General features: G+C 45.6%; 9 protein-coding genes across 9 annotated transcripts; 4 read left to right on the top strand and 5 right to left on the bottom strand.

Annotated features, from left to right (window-relative positions):
* Positions 1-402: 402 nt before the first annotated feature.
* F4813DRAFT_394013 (RPEL repeat protein) lies at positions 403-939 on the bottom strand (the record flags this gene model as incomplete). Its single annotated transcript, XM_049247507.1, has 3 exons — positions 403-570; positions 651-706; positions 807-939. The coding sequence occupies 3 exons, from the start codon at positions 937-939 to the stop codon at positions 403-405; spliced, it is 357 nt and encodes a 118-aa protein (XP_049095066.1).
* Positions 940-4,074: 3,135 nt separating this feature from the next.
* F4813DRAFT_281013 (alpha/beta hydrolase fold-domain-containing protein) lies at positions 4,075-5,629 on the top strand. Its single transcript, XM_049240492.1, has 2 exons — positions 4,075-4,793; positions 4,855-5,629. The coding sequence occupies exons 1-2, from the start codon at positions 4,366-4,368 to the stop codon at positions 5,477-5,479; spliced, it is 1,053 nt and encodes a 350-aa protein (XP_049095065.1). The 5' UTR covers positions 4,075-4,365; the 3' UTR covers positions 5,480-5,629.
* A 31-nt stretch (positions 5,630-5,660) lies between these two features.
* On the bottom strand, positions 5,661-6,920 carry F4813DRAFT_375827 (L-PSP endoribonuclease family protein Brt1). The gene is made up of 3 exons (XM_049245054.1): positions 6,331-6,920; positions 6,113-6,270; positions 5,661-6,045 (listed from the first exon to the last, which is right to left on the bottom strand). Exons 1-3 carry the CDS (start codon positions 6,490-6,492, stop codon positions 5,979-5,981), a joined length of 387 nt encoding a protein of 128 aa, XP_049095064.1. The 5' UTR covers positions 6,493-6,920; the 3' UTR covers positions 5,661-5,978.
* Positions 6,921-7,438: 518 nt separating this feature from the next.
* Positions 7,439-9,691, top strand: F4813DRAFT_281025 (putative MFS transporter). Its single transcript, XM_049240493.1, has 6 exons — positions 7,439-7,808; positions 7,940-8,003; positions 8,077-8,813; positions 8,875-9,081; positions 9,189-9,387; positions 9,447-9,691. The coding sequence occupies exons 1-6, from the start codon at positions 7,605-7,607 to the stop codon at positions 9,563-9,565; spliced, it is 1,530 nt and encodes a 509-aa protein (XP_049095063.1). The 5' UTR covers positions 7,439-7,604; the 3' UTR covers positions 9,566-9,691.
* Positions 9,692-9,787: 96 nt separating this feature from the next.
* F4813DRAFT_281031 (Oxysterol-binding protein) lies at positions 9,788-11,317 on the bottom strand. Its single transcript, XM_049240494.1, has 3 exons — positions 11,112-11,317; positions 10,671-11,048; positions 9,788-10,608 (listed from the first exon to the last, which is right to left on the bottom strand). Exons 1-3 carry the CDS (start codon positions 11,193-11,195, stop codon positions 9,817-9,819), a joined length of 1,254 nt encoding a protein of 417 aa, XP_049095062.1. The 5' UTR covers positions 11,196-11,317; the 3' UTR covers positions 9,788-9,816.
* Positions 11,318-11,867: 550 nt separating this feature from the next.
* F4813DRAFT_375820 (uncharacterized protein) lies at positions 11,868-12,652 on the bottom strand. The gene is made up of 2 exons (XM_049245053.1): positions 12,291-12,652; positions 11,868-12,231 (listed from the first exon to the last, which is right to left on the bottom strand). The coding sequence occupies exons 1-2, from the start codon at positions 12,523-12,525 to the stop codon at positions 12,182-12,184; spliced, it is 285 nt and encodes a 94-aa protein (XP_049095061.1). The 5' UTR covers positions 12,526-12,652; the 3' UTR covers positions 11,868-12,181.
* A 664-nt stretch (positions 12,653-13,316) lies between these two features.
* F4813DRAFT_280835 (TLD-domain-containing protein) lies at positions 13,317-15,557 on the top strand. Its single transcript, XM_049240487.1, has 2 exons — positions 13,317-13,538; positions 13,612-15,557. The coding sequence occupies exons 1-2, from the start codon at positions 13,476-13,478 to the stop codon at positions 15,370-15,372; spliced, it is 1,824 nt and encodes a 607-aa protein (XP_049095060.1). The 5' UTR covers positions 13,317-13,475; the 3' UTR covers positions 15,373-15,557.
* Positions 15,557-17,010, bottom strand: F4813DRAFT_280832 (hypoxia induced protein conserved region-domain-containing protein). The gene is made up of 4 exons (XM_049240486.1): positions 16,993-17,010; positions 16,513-16,939; positions 16,342-16,409; positions 15,557-16,256 (listed from the first exon to the last, which is right to left on the bottom strand). The coding sequence occupies exons 2-4, from the start codon at positions 16,551-16,553 to the stop codon at positions 15,742-15,744; spliced, it is 624 nt and encodes a 207-aa protein (XP_049095059.1). The 5' UTR covers positions 16,554-16,939; positions 16,993-17,010; the 3' UTR covers positions 15,557-15,741.
* F4813DRAFT_281002 (threonine dehydratase I) lies at positions 16,933-19,530 on the top strand. Its single transcript, XM_049240491.1, has 2 exons — positions 16,933-17,680; positions 17,756-19,530. Exons 1-2 carry the CDS (start codon positions 17,480-17,482, stop codon positions 19,283-19,285), a joined length of 1,731 nt encoding a protein of 576 aa, XP_049095058.1. The 5' UTR covers positions 16,933-17,479; the 3' UTR covers positions 19,286-19,530.

The raw sequence follows: 19,530 nt of genomic DNA, 5'->3' as shown, positions 1-19,530 counted from the left end.
AGTTGGGTCTAATCCACTTTGTCGAATACATTATTACGACGTGGCCGCGTATGTTGGGAGCTGTCCCTGTGTTATTTTACGTACAAAGTAGCCTATTATACTCGTGACTCTTGTGGCAAAGTCTCGGCTGCAAGACGAGTATGTACATAAGATGATGCCATGAACCATGATCAGCCCATACCCTTTAAGATCAGGTAGTCAATCAGGTAGTTAGGTAGGTAGCTTAAATAGAACAACAACTATTCCTGTTCCGCATAATATGTTTATGATTAGATTTTATTAGATTTCACATGGATTCACAGCAAGCTTCCACCTATATAGTACTCGATATCAACCGATAGCATTTGTCAAATCATCATAGCAATCCAGAAGTATCACAGCCAGCAAACCCGTTTCATTCGTTTAAGCACCTCCCTCGCGTTTGGCATATTCCTCCTCGATGGCATCTTGGTATTTCTCCTCGGGCGATCGGGGATCTTCGTGAAGTACGCCATCCTTGATCAGTTTCTCAGGAGGGGGTCGGTGGGAGATCTTGTCGTTGAGCGAGTCGGCGCGCATGTGTCTTGCGAGCTACATTTTGGACTCGTAGTTAGTCATCTTTAATTCTTTGAACATCTTGAAAGGTGAGAGGGGCGGATATGAATACTCACCTCCCTCTGCTTTTCCTGAAGGCCGGGTGCGACATTCGAAGCAGGTAAGATGTTCCCTATTGAAGAGAAGGCCATGTCAGCTTTATACAAGATGTGTATGCGCAATAGTGGCTTCAACACAAGGTAATCTATGAAGAATAAGGGAATCAATCATACTCTCAATAAGTTCGGAGCGGTCAGGACGCTGCTTCAGATGTTGTTCGAGAGAGTTTCTCCTCTCACCATTCGGGCGGATAGGGGAAATGGGGGTCTCGTCGATTGAAATCTGCTCCTTGTTTTCGTCGGCCATGCTGTCTATTTTACTGCTTGCAACTTATAGACGTGTAGTGAAATTGTTATTGTTTTCTGTAGGATATAGAGTAGGTAGGTAGGTAGGCAGGTAGGTAAGGTATTTCAAGCTTGTTCCAAGCTGTCGACCTTGCGAGCTTAAAACAATGGGTTTGATGAAGACAACAAGAGTTTGGATCTACCGTTCGACAAGGAACAAGGGGCTTATATGATGTGGGGAGACCTTTAACTCACGTATTAGCTGCATACATGTAGCTACCTATAGGTACCCATGCATTGTACTTAATTGTACATACTTAATTGTATTGTACATTAGGTACTGTAAACAATGAGCAAAATGGTTCAATCAGCTGAAAGCGTCAGGCGCCGATGACATAGCAACGGGAGGTAGACCACCTTGCCCCGCACAGCCCACCAAAACAACCTTACCTTAGCGCCACTATGTACAAGTGACGTAGCCTACGATACACTCTTATGATACGTTCGTTAGACAAATTGTGCCCTATATTTATGCAACGCTGTTTTGTTTACTACCAATTCGAATAGTCTATTATTGTTTGCATTTTGAGAAAAGCGAGTAATGAGAAACTCTACTTTATAATTGTGGTCCTGCCAACAACACAATAGTAGCATTGGATATAGAGCCATAGCACTATGTAACTAAAGCTTCACCGCCCCCAGCTTGGGTAGTCCTGTTTGTTCCCTAGTACATTTTCTAACCCAGCACCATGAAACACATGGCTATCCACTCTGTAGAGAACTACGATTAGAGAGGAATAGTTGATATAGTTTAATATACCGCTCGGCTTTATTACTATTCCTTTATAAATCATAACTACCTTATTACTCAAACTTGGATATTACGTAAAGCTGTCAAGTTAGTGCTTGGCTCAGTTTAGGTCAGCTAAGAAGACGTAATGAGTAGGGTTATTGATGTTTACCACTTTGCTCAATATTAAAGACTCGATTCATGAAATCATGCAACCTAACATACCTAAGGTAGAAAAAGTATTACAAATCCAAGTCCCGTTGCTGCAAAGACTTAGATTATTTAATTAGCCAAGCAACTATAAAAGAGATCTCCTGGTGTACCTAGGTTAGATACAATCAGTTCTCAGTCTTATGCGTCAGTCCCCTATTCCCCCACCAAACTTCACCTATTTCATACCACCATAAAATCTAGTAGATAAAAGGTAATTAATGAAATACAACATACATGTTAAATTTAAATCAAATTTACTGCTATTAGTTGTTCAGTTATATTAATTCTTTCCATTTTCTTTGCTTTGTAGTCGCTGTGTAAACCGAGCGGGCTTTGATGGGAAAACGCGGGACTGACGCATAAGAATGGTAGATAAGTGTAGCTCTATACTTGAGCTACTTGAGCTTCTAAACCAACCCACATTAAACACTTAGATCCCCGCACATTATAGTCAAACCTTTCTTGCACATGATATCAATGTGCAATATTATTAATATTGACAATTTAAACCCTAAATAATAACCAATTATAAATGTGCCATCCTATCGCACGTTTTTGTAAAGACGTACCTATGTTAGGATAAGCTCTATACTACATGAATGACTACTGCCTCCTTAAATCACTTATTGTTCCCTTTTACATCTCTTTCTATATATAAGTTTCCCACAATGCATATGTTTTGTAAGCTATCCAGCCGACTATAACCAATAGTAGATAGAAGCGAGTAATCTTTTCTTAGGGATAACGATAACGGTTCTTATACAGGCCATACAAACATTGGTGAGCCTAACGTTACTCGATTACGAGCGAACCTCTAACTCTAGAAATTATGATATAATAGTAGGGCTACCTGTGTAGCATTCGTAGGCTCTAGGTGCTATGCCATATTCTGAGCTTGGACTCGTAAAAGTATAAAAAATGTTGTCTGTTATAAAATGGACTCAGAAAGCATGAAAATAACTTCGCTTCTCTGCAAGTTGTTAGAACTCTAGGTGAGACATCTAATAATAATAGATTCTTCCGATTTATATAGCCACGACCTTCTGTAGCTAGGTTTAGAGTTCCTCGGATAACAAGGAAGTTGCCTCTATGCTTGCTCGATCTCGTGACGCGAGCTCTAAACCCCAGCTACATAGACCAATGGCTATCTAGGGCGTCTTATATCTCTCTCATCTCAAACCTTGACGTTTCGTATGAGCTAGCTTGAAATACCTAGAGTTATCGTTGTAGGAGGCAGATGGCGCAACTTGTATAGAGGTAGTTCCAAAATTGACCGTGGTCGACGACGGAATTTATCTGAATGAATTACTTGGTATGAGAGTGAAAAGGAGGTTATAGACTATCAATACCGTAGCACAGAAGCACTCTTTCTATACACTTTCTATATGTAAAGTTTTCGAGGAATTGGTGTGATTAAAAACGCCAATCGGAGTTCCCGTGAACCAAATAGACCCGTGGCCTAACCAAGAAGAGTCTAACGCTTCCCAGTATTCCGATAGCGACAGCTATTTACGCATGTCGGCTCCTCCTGCTTGATATATCGGAGTATGAGAAGCATACGCAACCCCGGGCCCCGGACCGCGTTCCTAGAAGCTATCGATATCACGATCCTGCGCCGCTACCGGAACATCCTATACGACGCAACTAATCAGTATTCCCGGGTTTCATGACGTGCGATATACAACCTATAATTTTATTCGTTTGCACCATTTCCACCGACCCGGAGTACGAGTTAATTCTGTGGACCTCCTTTTCATGATAGGAGTTGAGTTTGCGAGCGGTGACGCTTGACCCCCACCTACAGCTCCTACGTTGTCCCCGATTTGACCAGTTGGGATTATTTGTCCCTCTGGTAGGTTGCATTGGGGAAAGCCTAGATAAAGCTACACATGCGCATTCTATGCAGAGGGGAAAGACTGGATGGGCTCCCGGTTGGCCATGATGTCAACTTTGGGTGGACCGAATAAATGTAGGTTGGACCCTGAGAGCTGCAAAGGGAGCGAGTCGGGAATTAGTCCTGTAAGGTTTGCCTAACGACGAACTTTTTCGGTTCTAGTAAGAGAATGCCCATGGTTGTGTCACAAGTCGGCAGCGGTAGTCGGGTTATTACTTCAGCCAATGGCGGTATCGGAATCTTTGATGTCATTGTGTATCTGGGTCGAAGAATGCGTCTTAGAACATATCAAGCTGCATGATAATCTGACGATCTTGAGTTGGCTGCGCTTATAGCAACCGATAAGACTAACCCTTAGGTACACGTACACAATGGCTTCTCTGCAGGATGGAGTATAAGAGCTAGTGAGAACTCGCTGATAAGGTGGACTGGTCTCAATTACTCCCTCCTAGAGCTTTAGTTTTGTAGTCTATTCGTCCAGTATTGCTGTATTATTATAAAATCTACAATTCAACTCTTACTACGTCTCACACCCCTTAAAAGCACTTACCATGAGTGTTGAACAAAGAGTAACTAAGGGAGAGCATCCCGAACCCCCCTATCCTCTCCATTCCTCCATAGTCCACCGCATCAACCCTCAGTATGAGGCTTTCTATAACAAACATATAATCAAAAACCAGCAAGTTCACTTGCAGCCCATAGAAGCTTCGCGGGCAAGTGGCACTCTAATCCCAGGTGCCGGGCCCCCTGTCCCCGTGGCCCAGACAAAGGACTATAGCATCTCGCGGCAGGAGACTACCGGCCCAGATGTCAGCATTCGAGCGTTCACACCCAATGGATCCAAGCCCGCCGAGGGATGGCCTGTTTGTATTTATTTTCACGGCGGCGGTTGGGTTTTAGGAACTATCGACACAGAAAACGTAATCGCAACAAATCTCTGCTCCCGCGGCAAGTGTGTCGTTATCGCCGTAGACTACAGGTTGGTACACCTTTTGTCTTGTAACAACTTGAAAGAGGAAATGCTAATATTCCGTCCTAAGACTTGCCCCCGAGGACCCCTTTCCTGCTGCAGTGGACGACTGTTGGGAAAGTGTGCTGTGGACTGTAGGTCAAGGGAAAGAAGCTTTGCAACTAAATACTACCAAGCTTGCTACCGGAGGCTCTTCCGCGGGCGGAAACTTAGCTGCGATCATGTGCCAACGCGCCGCCAACTTAGGCAGTTTCAAGTTCTCCTTACAATTACTTTCGGTCCCGGTGACGGACAACACGGCGGACATACACAACAACGCATCGTGGAGGGAAAACCAGCATACCCCGGCCCTTCCTGCTCCCAAGATGCTCTGGTACCGAGAACACTACCTGCCTAACCGGTCAGACTGGTCTCACCCCGAAGCGAGTCCGTTATTGTGGGAAGAGGACTGGTCGAAACTTCCACCTGCTGTTATCGTTGTTGGAGAACTGGATGTGTTGAGGGATGAAGGGCGGCAGTTTGGAGATAAACTGCGCAATGCGGGCGTAAGGGCTGATGTTCATACCATGGCTGGCCAGCCACACCCCTTTATTGCTATGGATGGTGTCCTGGACGCCGGAAGGGAAGCTATCACATACTTCTGCGATGCGCTTAGGGAAACAATGTACCCGGAACCGGACTCCGTGCCTAAATAAATAAGCGATGCGCTATGTCTCACGATTGTCTTGTTAAGAAGCACCTAGATTCACTGGTGTATCAATACATTAGGTAGTAACTCAAAATGTTAGACTATCAATTCTGAGTCCGTATGGTTTGGGCTAGGTCTGTTCAAAGCTAAACTTGTTTTACATCTACTATGATGGGAGAGTCATGATATTAAAGATAAAGCATCTACTACCATTCGATCTTATACAACTATTTAATCCATAATATAGTATAATTCTTCAAAATTTCATCATAAGACCAGGTGATATTTAGTCATAGGAATAATAGAAATAATAAGAACAATAGGTAGAATGATACTTGTAAGTGTCACTGATTGATATTCCTAGGTGTTGAGAAAGTCTTGTAATGAAACTAAGACATACATGACTGTTTTTACCCTCTCCCATTTAAGCGACATCGTGATACATAGGTAGGTACATACAATGTTTACCTAGTACTCGATTATTTTACTATGGTAAGAGGCCCTGCTCAGTAAGTTGCGGTGCACTCAATCTCGACGTCCACATTGAGTGGCAGCGTCTTAACGGCAACACATCTAGGAGCGATTAGCTACCATAAAAAAAAAGCTCTCTTCAGGTGTGATCTGATGGATAGCCACTTACGTTCTACAAGGCTTCACTTCACCCCAATACTGACTATATATCTCGTTCATGGCCGCGAAGTTGTCCATATCAGAAAGGAAGACGTTGACTTTTACGACCTTGTTGAGGTCGGAGCCGGAAGCTTCAAGGATGGCACCAAGGTTCTTGATACATTGGTGCTATATAAATGAAACTCCATTAGCAGTTTCACAGGGGACAAGCTCAGTGCTCTAACTTACAGTGTGGACTTGAATATCGCCGTCAACTATTTTTCCCGTCGCGGCGTCCATAGGAACAGCTCCGGAGACGAAGACAAATCCGTTGGCCTTGATGGCCTGGCTGTAAATGCCAGCCAAGGGCTTTGGTGCTTTATCGGTAAGGACGGGAGTCTTTTCGGCCATGGCGTATACCTTGTTCGTTCGAAAGACTATTATTGATATAGGCTGTTTACCGAGGTATTTTCCTGCAGGTCAGTGGTTTCGGTTCGTGTCGCTTGGAACTTCCCAGGCGTAAAATGTGGTTCAAGCAATCCCAACGGAAGTTTACCTAAATATTCAATGCGAGTCGAGAGGGGAAGGGTTGCTTCACCACCTGTACCCCATATCGGCGTTCTTCGGACATTAGGACTTGCTGTATGAGGTACATATTTAACCTAGATGTGTGCAGCTACATGCAGGAGGTGTGTATGCAGCCAAACAAAACAGTACCTGGCACATGACTAGGTTGTATTCAGAGTTTGCTCCTAGATGTATACCTATGTATCTAAGTAGGTAGTTACACTGTAAAGAAGAAGAAAACCCGATATTCGAGGATAGGCTTTCATGGAGTAATGGATATCTTATACCGAAAACCCCCCACCGAACCCTAGGATACCCCCCATGACCTATGCATGTATTATTATATTAAATGAGGTAAGGCTTCTCTGTTGGGGCTATCTCGAACTACCTAATATATCGGTTCGACATATCATATAGGTACGCAGCCCGTAAACAAGCTTTGCATACATGTCTGGGAAAACAGTCGATCTTTTTTACTTTTTTACTTTTATATATATTTCTTTTTACACTGGTCACCCTTTTCTATTACCAGGTACCTCATTGCCTAACAATATCTTATTAAGCCTGCTAAACTTCGTATTAGTCAGGACAGGGATATGGGTTCTCAGCGCCTTATCATGGTAGGATCTGCTCTGTGACTTTGATTGGGTTGGAGTATCTATATCTCATTTTATCTCGTTTATCTCCCCCAGAGTTTAGATAACGACGGTTAGTGTTACCTTGCAATGCAGACGAGGCTCGTCATTAGAGCCGAGCCAAGATGAACGGAGTGGATGGTTACCTATCATGCGAAGGATGATAGATAATCTTTGTTCTGTAATAACTATGACCCGTCTAAACCCAACTCTGAAAACTTCCCCCTGTCCCTGTTTGTGATACATCTACATTCCAGAGCCCGTCTTCTTCGAACCCGCCGCTCTACAGGTCTATAGTTGTAGCTGCAGCACCGCTTCACCATGGCAGATGATAAGTTCGTCGGCCTCGTAAAGTCAGACTCGGCTGGGATAAAAAAGGATCCCGTCTCAAGTGACGGGAACAGCAACGATGTCGAAAGCCATGTTGTCGTCTCTGAGACGACGACGGACATTATTGATCCTATCGCCGAAAGGGCACTATGTCGCAAATTTGATCTCCGTTTGCTACCGGTTCTAGCTATAATGGTAAGTTGTTGGATGCAACCGGCGCAAACCTCTTATTCTAGCTTCCTCTTATTCTAGCTTCATAGAAAACAACCTTCCTATCCTCGTGCCAGCAAAAATTATCGTATACATGTTAACAATCCGCCTCTCAGTATTTATTCAATGCCCTCGATAAAGGCAACCTGGGAAATGCGCAGACCGCCGGGTTATCGAAAGGTAAGCAAAGCAACCTGGCTCACCTCTATCGCCCATATCCTCCAAATATCTTACTTACCCATCCCAATCGCAGACCTAAACTTCAAACCGGGGCAGTACAACCAGATCGTCGGGATATTCTTCGTCCCCTACGTCCTATTTGCGCCACCGGTAGCCATGCTAGGCAAAAAATACGGCCCGGCCCGCGTCCTCCCCATTTTAATGTTTTGCTTCGGCACGCTCACGCTCCTCACCGCGGCGGCGAAAAACTTTGGCGGCGTGTTTGCTCTGCGATGGTTCCTGGGCATGTCTGAGTCGGCATTCTTCCCGCTTGTCATCTACTACCTGACGACTTTCTACCGGCGCGGTGAACTTGCGAGTCGTCTTGCTATCTTCTATGCTGCGTCTAATATTGCCAATGCTTTTAGCGGGTTGCTTGCTTTCGGTGTCTTCCAGATCAAGTCAACGCTGGTAGATCACCCCTGGCGGTGGCTTTTCATCGTCGAGGGTAGTATTACGGTGTGCTTTGCGATATTTGCTTTCTTCTATTTGCCCCGTTCTGCCGCCGAGGCCCGGTTTTTGAACGAGGAGCAGAAGGTGATGGCGTACCGCCGCATACAGATCGACAGTTCTTCTATCGTTAATGAGAAGTTCGTCCTGAGGGAGTCTCTAAGAATATTCAAGAGGCTGACGACTTACGGCTTCCTAATCATTGAGATATGTCTCGGTGTACCTCTGCAAGCAGTGTCTCTATTCTTGCCTCAGATCGTCCAGAGATTGGTCAGCGATACAGTTACGATTAACCTATATACCGTTGCGCCTAATGTCACAGTAAGAACGAGTCGTCTAAGATTTCTGTTTAATATATGCATCTTTTCTAATGTGCTTATAGGGCGCGGTTATGTTACTAGTGTTAGCTTTTACATCTGATGGCTTGCGGATCCGATTTCCCTTTGTATGCCTCGGCTTCGCCTTTACGTTTATCGGGTTTATTATATACGCTTCGATAACAGACGTCCATGCGCAGATACGAGTGGCCTATTTCGCGACATTCATGATGTGCTGGGGAACCTCGGCGCCATCCGTACTGTTAAGCACTGTAAGTCATCCCTCGCGAGGTCATACGTAGTGATCCATCGAGCAAATCTAGCCGGGCCCGGCTTGAATGTTGCGCTCCGACTCTCAAGTATCTAACCTTCTTGCTAGTGGTATAATAACAATGTGGCCCACGAGGGTGAGCGTCTGACGTTGACCTCGGTTGGAGTCCCCCTGGCGAATCTAATGGGGCTAGTATCCAGTAACGTCTTCCAGGAGAAAGATGCGCCTAAGTACTTGCCTGCTCTAATCACCACCGCGTCTTTTGGTGCTACTGGATGCCTTGTTGCGGGATCTCTAGGCCTTTACAGTAAGTCATAACCCCTGAAATCCTCGCCTGAAGTGGTCGGTACTGACATATTATTAAAGTGCTATGGGATAATAAAAGTCGCAACCGCCGCCAGGGTGTGGATCTCACCGCGAAGGATGTATCAACCTTGCAGCTGAGAGATGGTCCTAAAGTCGAAGAGTTTAGATGGTTCTTGTAAGAACATAAGGTCAATTAAACACACCCCGGGATTGGCTTTGAGCGTTCGTAAAGTGTTGAATAAAATAATATATTGTATAACCCAACACGCGTCTGTTCAGTCAGACGTGGGTGTATTAAAAATCCCACCTATTTACCCAAACCGCCAGCGCAATACCAGCAAGCCCTCCTTATACCAACGCAATCGTTACTGAAATAACATGCTAAAACTCCTATGAATATATACCTCCCAATAATTACTATGGCCCGAATCTATGCCTCTTCTATCTCCAAGAATCCAACCCCAGAGTCAAATCGAGAACGGACAGGGCTCTTAATCCCATCTTGCTCGTTCTCTGTGATCCTCTTGAACTTTTCGTCATCAAATTTCCAGATGATTTGGTGAGGCCCATCAGCCGGCGCGGAATTACTCTTGACTGAAAGCTTTTCCGCAATAGGATCTTCCTCGACTTGGGTGAAGTATCGCCTCGTCCATGTTTCACCCGCATCCTTTTCCATTTTCCGTAGCGCGCGCTGCGCGTTCTCAATCTTGCTCTTCTCGTGTCCAGTCGTAAAGATATCGTTTGCATTGATAGCGTCGACAACAGGTTTCCACGCTCGTCTGGATTCAAGGGGGTGTTGCGATTCGATCGGGGCGACCTGAAGTGGTGTTCTCCGCAGCGAGGTCAGATCAACAGTTTCCAGCACCTTGCCCTTGTCGTCTTTAATTGTGTATGAATCGCTCCATCGGCCCTCTACGATGAATAGGGGTTTGCTTTCATCGGCATCCGGGTATATAGTAGCGATAAATGAGTTGCTTTTGCCTTTTATCCAACCTTTAGAAGAATAGTTGACACGTGTCGTGTAGCCCGAGGAGCTACGGATGTAAGAGACGCCACTGAGCTCTGGAGCTATCTGGAGAGTGACAATCCCTTCGACATGGACTTTTGGCATCGTAATCCAGTGGTCTTCATTGTACCTGTCAATATGTAAGACACTGTATCCATGTCGTTCTATATTTATCGTAGACGAAAAGTAGGCTTTCGGTGAGACATGACCCTCAAGCTAGGTGTACGTCAGCAGGGTGTCAACGAGAAGCATCTGATAAAAGATTTCCGGTGTCTTACCCTGACGCCATGCGCATCGTTCCAGATTCGGAACGCAGTTGCTGGAGGGTGGTGGCTGACTTGCTCGGTTACTAGATGGGTCGTTCCAGCGTCGTCTACCCATTTCCCTAAGAATATCTCCCCTAAAAATGGGTTCAAGGGCTTCAGCTTTTTTCTTTTGCCATTTTCGTCCTTGCTTGCATGTTGATGCTTCAGAGTGCTTAGAAACCACTGAAGAACTAGTAGGGTCCTTCTTTCGGGACGCTCTTCTCTTGCGGGAGATACAAGAAGACGTGGGTGCTCAGCCCAGTATGCGCTGTATTCGACTATAGACCGAGGAGCAAGCAGGAAAGGCGGCGCCGTCAATGACGTGAGATCCCCCCTAAATGTTGCGACAGACTAGAAAATGAGGGTTAGTGAGACAATGCAATAGTCAAACAGGATAGGATCTTAGAGTTATACCTTCATGAATTGAAACCATGCTGATTTATGATGTTGCTCATCTGTCTTGTCCTCGCATTTAACAGGGGCGATGGTTAGAGACATGGTTGATCTCTTGTCGCTTTATTATATATTATATCCGACTGAGGTGATTGATTATATTCCCAAGTAATATCGTATTGTTTATTGAGACGCACGGCGATTAGGAAGTAAACCCTCCTCGGGAGAGATTGTTGTTAAGATAGTTGGCAAGAAACCCGAGAAAAGGAGTAAACAAAAAGGAGTAAACAAAAAGAAGAAATAAAAAAGATGTTTTGTTACTTTCCCGGCGTTTATTTAGCAATTAAGTTTAATACTACATCATAAAGTTAGCATGCAGGGCTTAGATCCCATACAATCCCAAGTGAATGGCTACATACATAGCCACTCTTGTTTCTTACACGGGGGATTGAGACGTTGTCTGCTTCATACGCCAAAGCGGGGACATGTGACGGTGGATTTGGGTGGAGTTTGAGATAACATTGACTGCCCTGACCATTTATTTGGGTTGTATTTGCCGGGGATATCCCAGGGACACGGACACCAAGACTCTTACCATGCATATAGAAAGTCTAGACTTTCAGGGGTGAGTGACTGTGGCTGAAGTAAGTTATTAGGTACTTCTTAGTACTTTTTAGTGTTAACTACTATGTACATGTAACACAATAAACACGTCCAATCTTTAAAGGTATTGATGTAAAAGCGCGTCTGAAGATAAACGTTTGAACTTTGAAACTCTTTATCGCCACACACTCTCACAAGACAGTTGCAAATCCAATTCTCAAGCCTAAGAATTAAGCTTATACTGATAGATCTATACTAAATGCCCACAGCCCGTTCAACATTATAAGCGGACCATCTAATCACCGCAAGTTATTAATATAAATCTTCAAGTAAATGATGTACCTATGAATTGAAGATGCTCCGTGGCATAACCAAATAAGAAACCCAACGCTTAAATCGTAAGTCATAAATACTAGCTGCAGTTTACAGCAGTGCCATGATGTTCGAAACGCACTGCCTTGGTTCGATTGGAACGCTCATCAAAAACTTTACATACCCGAATCCGGGTTAGTATTATCAAAATCGGATTGCTTGTGATCTATCAAACAACAATAATCAGACCTGAGCGGCTAGAGAAAGGGACAAGAGACGACTTACGGCATATGTTCATACAGGCTTCGTGATTGGCCCCCTCATCAGGGAAAAGTTCCAGACAAGCATTATGGCATGTCTTCTCTATCAGTTGTTGAAGTTGACTTATAACCTCGGATGGATTCCTCCTGGGGTTCGATACGGGAGCAAAGTCCGTATTAAGATCGCCATCAGGGAAAGGAGTGGGCCACGCCCGACTTGCGGCAATGAAGCCGAAAATGATACTATAAGGAACACGCATCGTGGTGAATAGGTATTATATTTGAAAGGGATTGTTGTTAATCACTGTAACTCAGAAAGACAAGCCACATAAGCGTACTCGAACCTCGGCAATATATATATATATATATATATACATCACAGCAGCGACAAAGACATATTTGACTCTCTTGTATATATTAATCTAATTGTACAAAAATAACACGAATAATCATACGTAGCATTGGGGAGGGATAGCTATAAGCCTTTGTGATATGCTGGAATATAATTCACTTTATCATGTCTGACTTACAAAGGGCTAAAACTTGGGACTACAATAACACGGCTCGAGACATTGACTGAACAAAGTTAATAATGAGAGGCTTGTACGTATTGTGAATATTTTTAGAATTTGTATTGTTTTTTTTTTTTTTTTTTGCGTACGTGCTAGTAGGACTCTGGATTAAGTGCTACAACCTCTTGCGGTTCGAATAATAGAGTCGCGATTAAGAAGGAAACATTTCTATCAGTTAATTCATATGCTATGATACTCCGAGCGCATTTCACTTAAAGTTTAAGTATTGAAAAGTTTCTCAATCTAATGTTCTGTTGGGTGATGAGATAGTGGTCCAAGGTATGAATAAAATACGTAGCCGTATCAAGAATCGACGCTTTGGACTTGAATGAATTTAGTACATGTATATAGCTGGGTGAGGTAAGTACAGGTACCATACGTCATACTATTCTAGCGTGGCATTCAGTGATCACCCCGCCATTTATAAGGTAGATGCACCTAGCAATAGGTACCAATCTACGTAGCTGAGTGGGACTCCCGAACACCCGATTTTAGTGCTGAATTTAATACTTTATCTACAGGCGGTAGGACCGCATACCGACATCTCATCCTCACCTTATATATATTCCATTAGGTACCTATCCTCAAACATATGCATTCTTCCCTTGGGATGGCTTCGCTTTCTTCAAGAAGAAATCATGGGACAGTCCCTGTCAGATGAGGCTAAGCCTCCCTCTAAAGAGAAAATTAGGACACACCTGGTACGGATCTTCTGGCTACACCGCATCTTAAAGCTCCCGTTCAAAGCTAACATGACCTACACCAATTAAATAGGCCGATAAGTTCGCTCGTAAATGTTTTGAGCCATTAGAGCTCTATTCTTTTAAGGATAACTTCAGATCCCTTGCTGATAACGAGCAAAATGTGCGTTACCTTAAGGAGGACACCATTACTCGTTTTCTGGAGCTACCAGATATCCTCGCCGTCTCGCCTGTCTTATTCCATATGTTGACCTACATTGGCGCATTTCCGTTTCTCAGTGATGCACCAGTTATACTCGGCATCGAGCAGATGACTATGGTCGTGGTTATAATGACAGAGCGCTACACCAAAATCTTAACTAAAAGTGCTAGCAGCAGGAGGAAATTGCTGTTTAAGAGCCTGGCCGTGTACGATCGGAAGCTATCCGAGATCGACACTGAGCAGCGCGATGCAGGTTTATCGCGATCATCCTCTAATCGGCACGCCCCCGGCTTTGCTATCGACGAGGCTGGTGATGATCTAGATGATGATACGGCGGAGGATGACGAGCTTGTGTTAGCTGCGCTGGACTCTCTCAATATCAATGACGCTTTCAAGACGGGCGATTCTTACGCCGCTACTACACACGGATCTATGATCCCAGCAGACAACCTCAGGAAATTAATCATGTTACTGCTTCTAGTCTCTCCATTAGATGCGCAAGAGAACATCTCTAGTTACGCTGATAGGGTCACGGGCTCTGAACTCGAAGACTTGAGAGCGACGGCTGGGAATATCCTGTCGGCCTTTGTAGATGTGGAGAAATCCCCTGGTATCACCTACGCCCAGTTTAATAGGACCATTCCGTCAAATTTGCCTTTTCTTTTCAATGGTTTCAATCCCTTGTTTGAGCACTTCCTGTTTTCCAAGAACCTCGACTTCTCAAAACGTAAGGATAGTGTGCCTAGAGCCATGCCATCTACGATAGTGCGACCTCCTCTATTGCAAGATAAGAGCGATATTCTAAACCTCAGTGTTCTATCCCAACTTTCTTTTTTCATTGATGGGAACGAGTTATTCCGGCGGCTACGCTTGCTATATTCTGGCACAAAGTCAGGATACTCAATGGGCAGCTTTGAGTCAAAGGTCTTCAACTGGCGTGCGCCTACGATTCTCCTAGTATCTGGTATTAGGCTTTCAGACCCACCAAGTGGCAATAGATCAGAAGACACCTTTCATGATACCCTACCTCCCAAGAGATTCCCGAACGGAAGCCCAGCGGACCAAAATCGCTTAGTATTCGGAGCACTTGTCAGGCAGCCATGGCGATATACACACAAGGAATGCTTCGGAGACGAAGACACACTCCTATTCCAACTTGCGCCAACTCACGATGTCTTCCGGGCATCTACCTTAAATCGTGATTATGCGGCGTTTCAAAAGGCACCAGCAACCCATCCCGGGATTAACTTTGGCTGTCCGCACCCCAAGAAAAGCCAGTCGTCGCGTCACGAGTCTCTACGAAATTTAGGGCCCGTGTCTCTTGCCATCGACTCGAGCTTCGAGTTCGGCGTCTTCACGCATGACTACTCAGCCCGCGGTGGCGCATTCGCGACCAGCACATCCCGGAAGTACGACTTCCAGGAACGCTTCGAAATCGTCGATATCGAGGTGTGGGGCTGCGGTGGTGATGAAGAGGCAAGGGTACAAAGGGAACAGTGGGAATGGGAAGCCCGCGAGGCCGAATCTAGGAGAAGAGTAAACTTGGGCACGGGAGATATCGCTGCTGATCGTGCGCTGCTGGAGATGGCTGGGCTAATCGGCGCACATAGAAGCGGAGGGTCAATGGCTTGATTTACGGATAGGCTATGGCGGCGTTCGGGTGACATGGGCGTTGGAATCTCTACACATCATTTATTATGGTCGTCAGTTCTGTTGTATGCGATGAGCGAATCCAGATTCCATCATTTGTGCACATCCCTTTCCAATGTCGCCATTTATACAACGAGACGTGATGTTAGCTTATATACAATGTATAGTGTATGCATAGGCTCCTTTCGGATGGCCTATCAAAATGACTTTTCAATCATTTGCCCTCAGATGTACTCTTCTCTAACCTTCCGGTCCTGATCCAGTTTGGTACACAATATTTTCTTCAGAACCGAACCCGAAAATAGTCACTTGAAAATTCCATAATGCATGTTACAGCCTGGCAGCTCCCATTTAAGCTTTCTTTTCCGAACCTCCCTCTCGGCCCTTACTTTGCTCAGATGTTGTCGGATTTTCACTTTTCTTCGTTCCAAACCAACCACCAGCACTCGATAGAGCACCTAGTACATTTGACCCTCTATCCTTCTTCTTCTTCTCCTCTTCAACTCCCGAACCTGTCTCGCCCTCTTCCACAGCAACCCGCTCCCGTTCCTCCGCTCGCCGCTGCTGCACGCGGTCCTGCCGGCGCTTCATCGCCGCCTGCAACTGCTTGTCCTCCTCGTCTCGGACCTCAAGCTCCTTCAGCCACTTCTGGTGGCGCTCCTCGGCGCGCTGCTGCGCCTCGAGTTTAATTAGTTCTTTGCGCTTTTCCCGATCCGCGCCGTAGTAGGTGCCACCCGCGACTATGGCCATGACTGTGAAGGCTTGCGCGCCGATGCGCGCCCGGAACATGCGTTGCACTTGCGCGTGGTCGCCGCGGCGCATGGCGCGCCAGGCATTGTAGACGGCGAGGGTGGTTAGGAGGGTTCCTGTTAATTCCGGGGTAATTAATTGTTTAGTTTTAAAGTCCATTGCGCTGGGGCTTGGAAGAATGGGTGTGGGGGAATGATGTACCGAGGGGGATTAGAGGCTCCTCTCGCAGTTTGCGGCCGATCTTCTGGGACCCAGTTTCATTGTATTCCCTAGTTATACCTTTGTGAGCTAAATATCTAGCAACCCCGATATTGTTCGTGTGTAGTGGCAGAGAGAAGAAGGGGGAGAAGAGCGGGTGAGGGGGAGAGGCACCTGTCGTCATCGAAGGACGAGGGCATAGATCTGTCCGCCATGTTGAAATCGGGTTTTGTAGGTGGATTGGCTGCCTGTATCTTGAACTCCGGTGACCTGGTTACAAAGGACCCGTACCAGCGGATAGCTTAAATATACACCGGCCTAGGTTGAGCCGGTTTGCGCAAATTCGAGGTTGAAGGTTTAATGATATGCATCGAATTGTTTAACTCTCGACATGGTGTACATACGTAAAGACCCATAATGTGCCGCCGGATAAGGCGATAAGATGATAAGATAGACTAGTTTCTTTGTACATGTCGTAAAGCATTAGGTTAGGTACTTCGTACATACGATTCAATACACCTTCCCTATTACCAAAGATGCCATCAGAGGCCCCATCTTTCTTCGGAGGGCTTCCACTTCTATAGATTCTATGGGCAGGCACCTGGAGTAGTTAGCTCTTAAGGCTATGCCCGAATTTATGAGGGTTATTATTACAGGCTCCCTCCTTCGAAATAGGAAGTTCGTTTATGCGTAGCTTTTTAAAGCTTTTCATTGGGGTATCTTTTAAATATGAATAGATTTTACCAAGTTTCTACTTCCATCTTCTTCTCAAATTATGTATCTTTTTGCTTCCGAGTCCTCTTTTTAGGTGTTGAGCCGTGGGTGAGGGTACTGAGGGTGCTGAGGATATTGAGGATATTGTTTTCGAGCGTCTCGAAAATGTTAAGGGTTCTGAGCCTACCGGTGCCTGATTAAGGTAGGTACAATACAATACCTATTACAACAAGCATCAGGATTAGGTGGGTAAGGACCCCGCTAGAGCTCCTGCATGGTAAGCTCCAATCGACACAAGGGAGTGCCCCACTATCAGAAGTCTAAATCTAAAATCATTTTGGTGCTGGACACAATTTATTATAATCATGTCTTACTCTCCCTTGTTTTGTTGATACCGTAGAAGTTGCTGGTATTAAAGTATTTCAATATGCCTGGAACAACAGTTGATCCAATTGATATTGAAGTAGCCGAAAGAGCCAGGAACGGAACTGACAGTCTTCGACCACGAACCCCTTCGCCGTCAGGTCTGTCTCTTACAGAATACAGTGCAAACCCCTCGCCGCCATCGGAGCGTAGACAAAAAGATGTCATTCCTCAGGAATTTCTCTTGCCCAATGGGCATCCCGATGTTCGTCTTTGTCGCTTTATCTTGTCTACTTGCCCTGGCCTACGAATGACTAATAATTGTTTCCCATGTTCTTAGTATCTCCGCCTGATTCTTACCTCGAGAGTATACGAAGCGTGCAAAGAGACATCTCTCACGCATGCTACGAACCTCTCGAACAGACTCGAATGCAATGTCTTACTCAAGAGAGAAGACGAGCAGCCTGTCTTCAGCTTCAAGCTGCGAGGCGCCTACAACAAGATGGCCCATCTCGATCGAAGCCAGAGCTGGAAGGGTGTAGTTGCTTGCAGTGCCGGAAATCACGCCCAGGGAGTAGCCTACTCTGCTAGATTACTCAAGATACCAGCAACTATCGTTATGCCCTCAGGAACGCCGAGTATCAAGCATAGAAATGTTTCAAGATTAGGCGGTGCCGTGGTGCTTCACGGTCAAGACTTCGACGCTGCCAAAGAGGAATGCGCGAGATTGGAAAAGCAACACGGCCTGATCAACATACCACCTTTCGACGACCCTTATGTCATCGCTGGACAGGGAACCATAGGAGTGGAGCTGCTACGGCAGACAAACATCCAGAAACTCCAAGCAATATTCTGTTGCGTAGGTGGAGGCGGCCTTATCGCAGGCATTGGTGTTTACGTTAAACGCATTGCACCACACGTTAAGATAATTGGAGTCGAGGCTGAGGATGCGAATGCCATGGTCCAGTCCTTGCGGGAAGGCAAGCGCGTGGTTCTAAAGGAAGTGGGCTTGTTCGCCGATGGCGCGGCGGTTAGGACAGTCGGCGAAGAAACCTTTAGGATATGTCAAGAAGTGATCGACGAGATTGTCGAAGTGAATACCGACGAGACTTGCGCTGCCATCAAAGATGTGTTCGAAGAATCTCGTTCTATCGTAGAGCCAGCAGGCGCGCTAGCTCTTGCTGGATTGAAGAAGTGGGTGTCAGCAAATCCGTCCAGCAACCCGAATCGATCCGTCATAGCCATCACAAGCGGTGCGAACATGAACTTTGACCGGCTGCGCTTCGTGGCCGAGCGCGCTACTCTCGGCGAGGGTAAAGAGGCCTTACTCCATGTTAGCATCCCGGAGAGGCCGGGGTCGTTCGCCGAACTGATCAAACACGTTATGCCGCATGCTGTGACAGAGTTCTCCTACCGCTACGCAACTAATGAGATTGCCAACATTTTAGTTGGTATATCATTGACAGGTGGAGCAGCAGGACGAGACCAGGAGCTCCAGGACCTTATAGACCGAATTAGCCGTGCGGGCATGACGGCCACAGACCTGTCAGGTGACGAGCTTGCCAAGTCACATATCCGTTACCTTGTGGGGGGCCGGTCAGACGTTGCAGATGAGAGGTTGTACATGTTTAACTTCCCCGAACGTCCCGGCGCCCTCGAGAAGTTCTTAAGAACTTTACAATTGAGATATAACATCAGCCTATTTCAGTACAGAAACGGCGGCAGTGATATAGGTAAAATATTGACGGGCATACAATGCCCCGAATCAGAAGTGACCGACTTAGAGAAGTCATTCAAGAAGATCGGGTACCCATGGGAGGATCGCACACAAAGTTCGATTTTCAAGACGTTCTTGAGGAGCGAACAATAGTTAATTGGGAGCTATAAGATGCTACTAGCAAATCGAGAATATGTGGGATGGGCGATGAGGGGATATAATTACGATTTCTTTTAGACCAAGGAAGTCAACCGGCATACGCAAGTTACGATACCTAAAGGAAGATAGATTTGAATTTGTCCATAATGGAAAGGAGAGCGTTCTAATCTAATTCGACGTAATAAACGTAGTCTGAGGATTTGTGCCTTTAGATACATATATGGGATGCATACATAAAT

Source organism: Daldinia decipiens (assembly GCF_022478715.1).
Source record: "Daldinia decipiens strain CBS 113046 unplaced genomic scaffold F4813scaffold_53, whole genome shotgun sequence".
Taxonomy (NCBI): Eukaryota; Fungi; Ascomycota; class Sordariomycetes; order Xylariales; family Hypoxylaceae; genus Daldinia; species Daldinia decipiens.
This window is presented reverse-complemented; position numbering and strand designations above follow the sequence as displayed.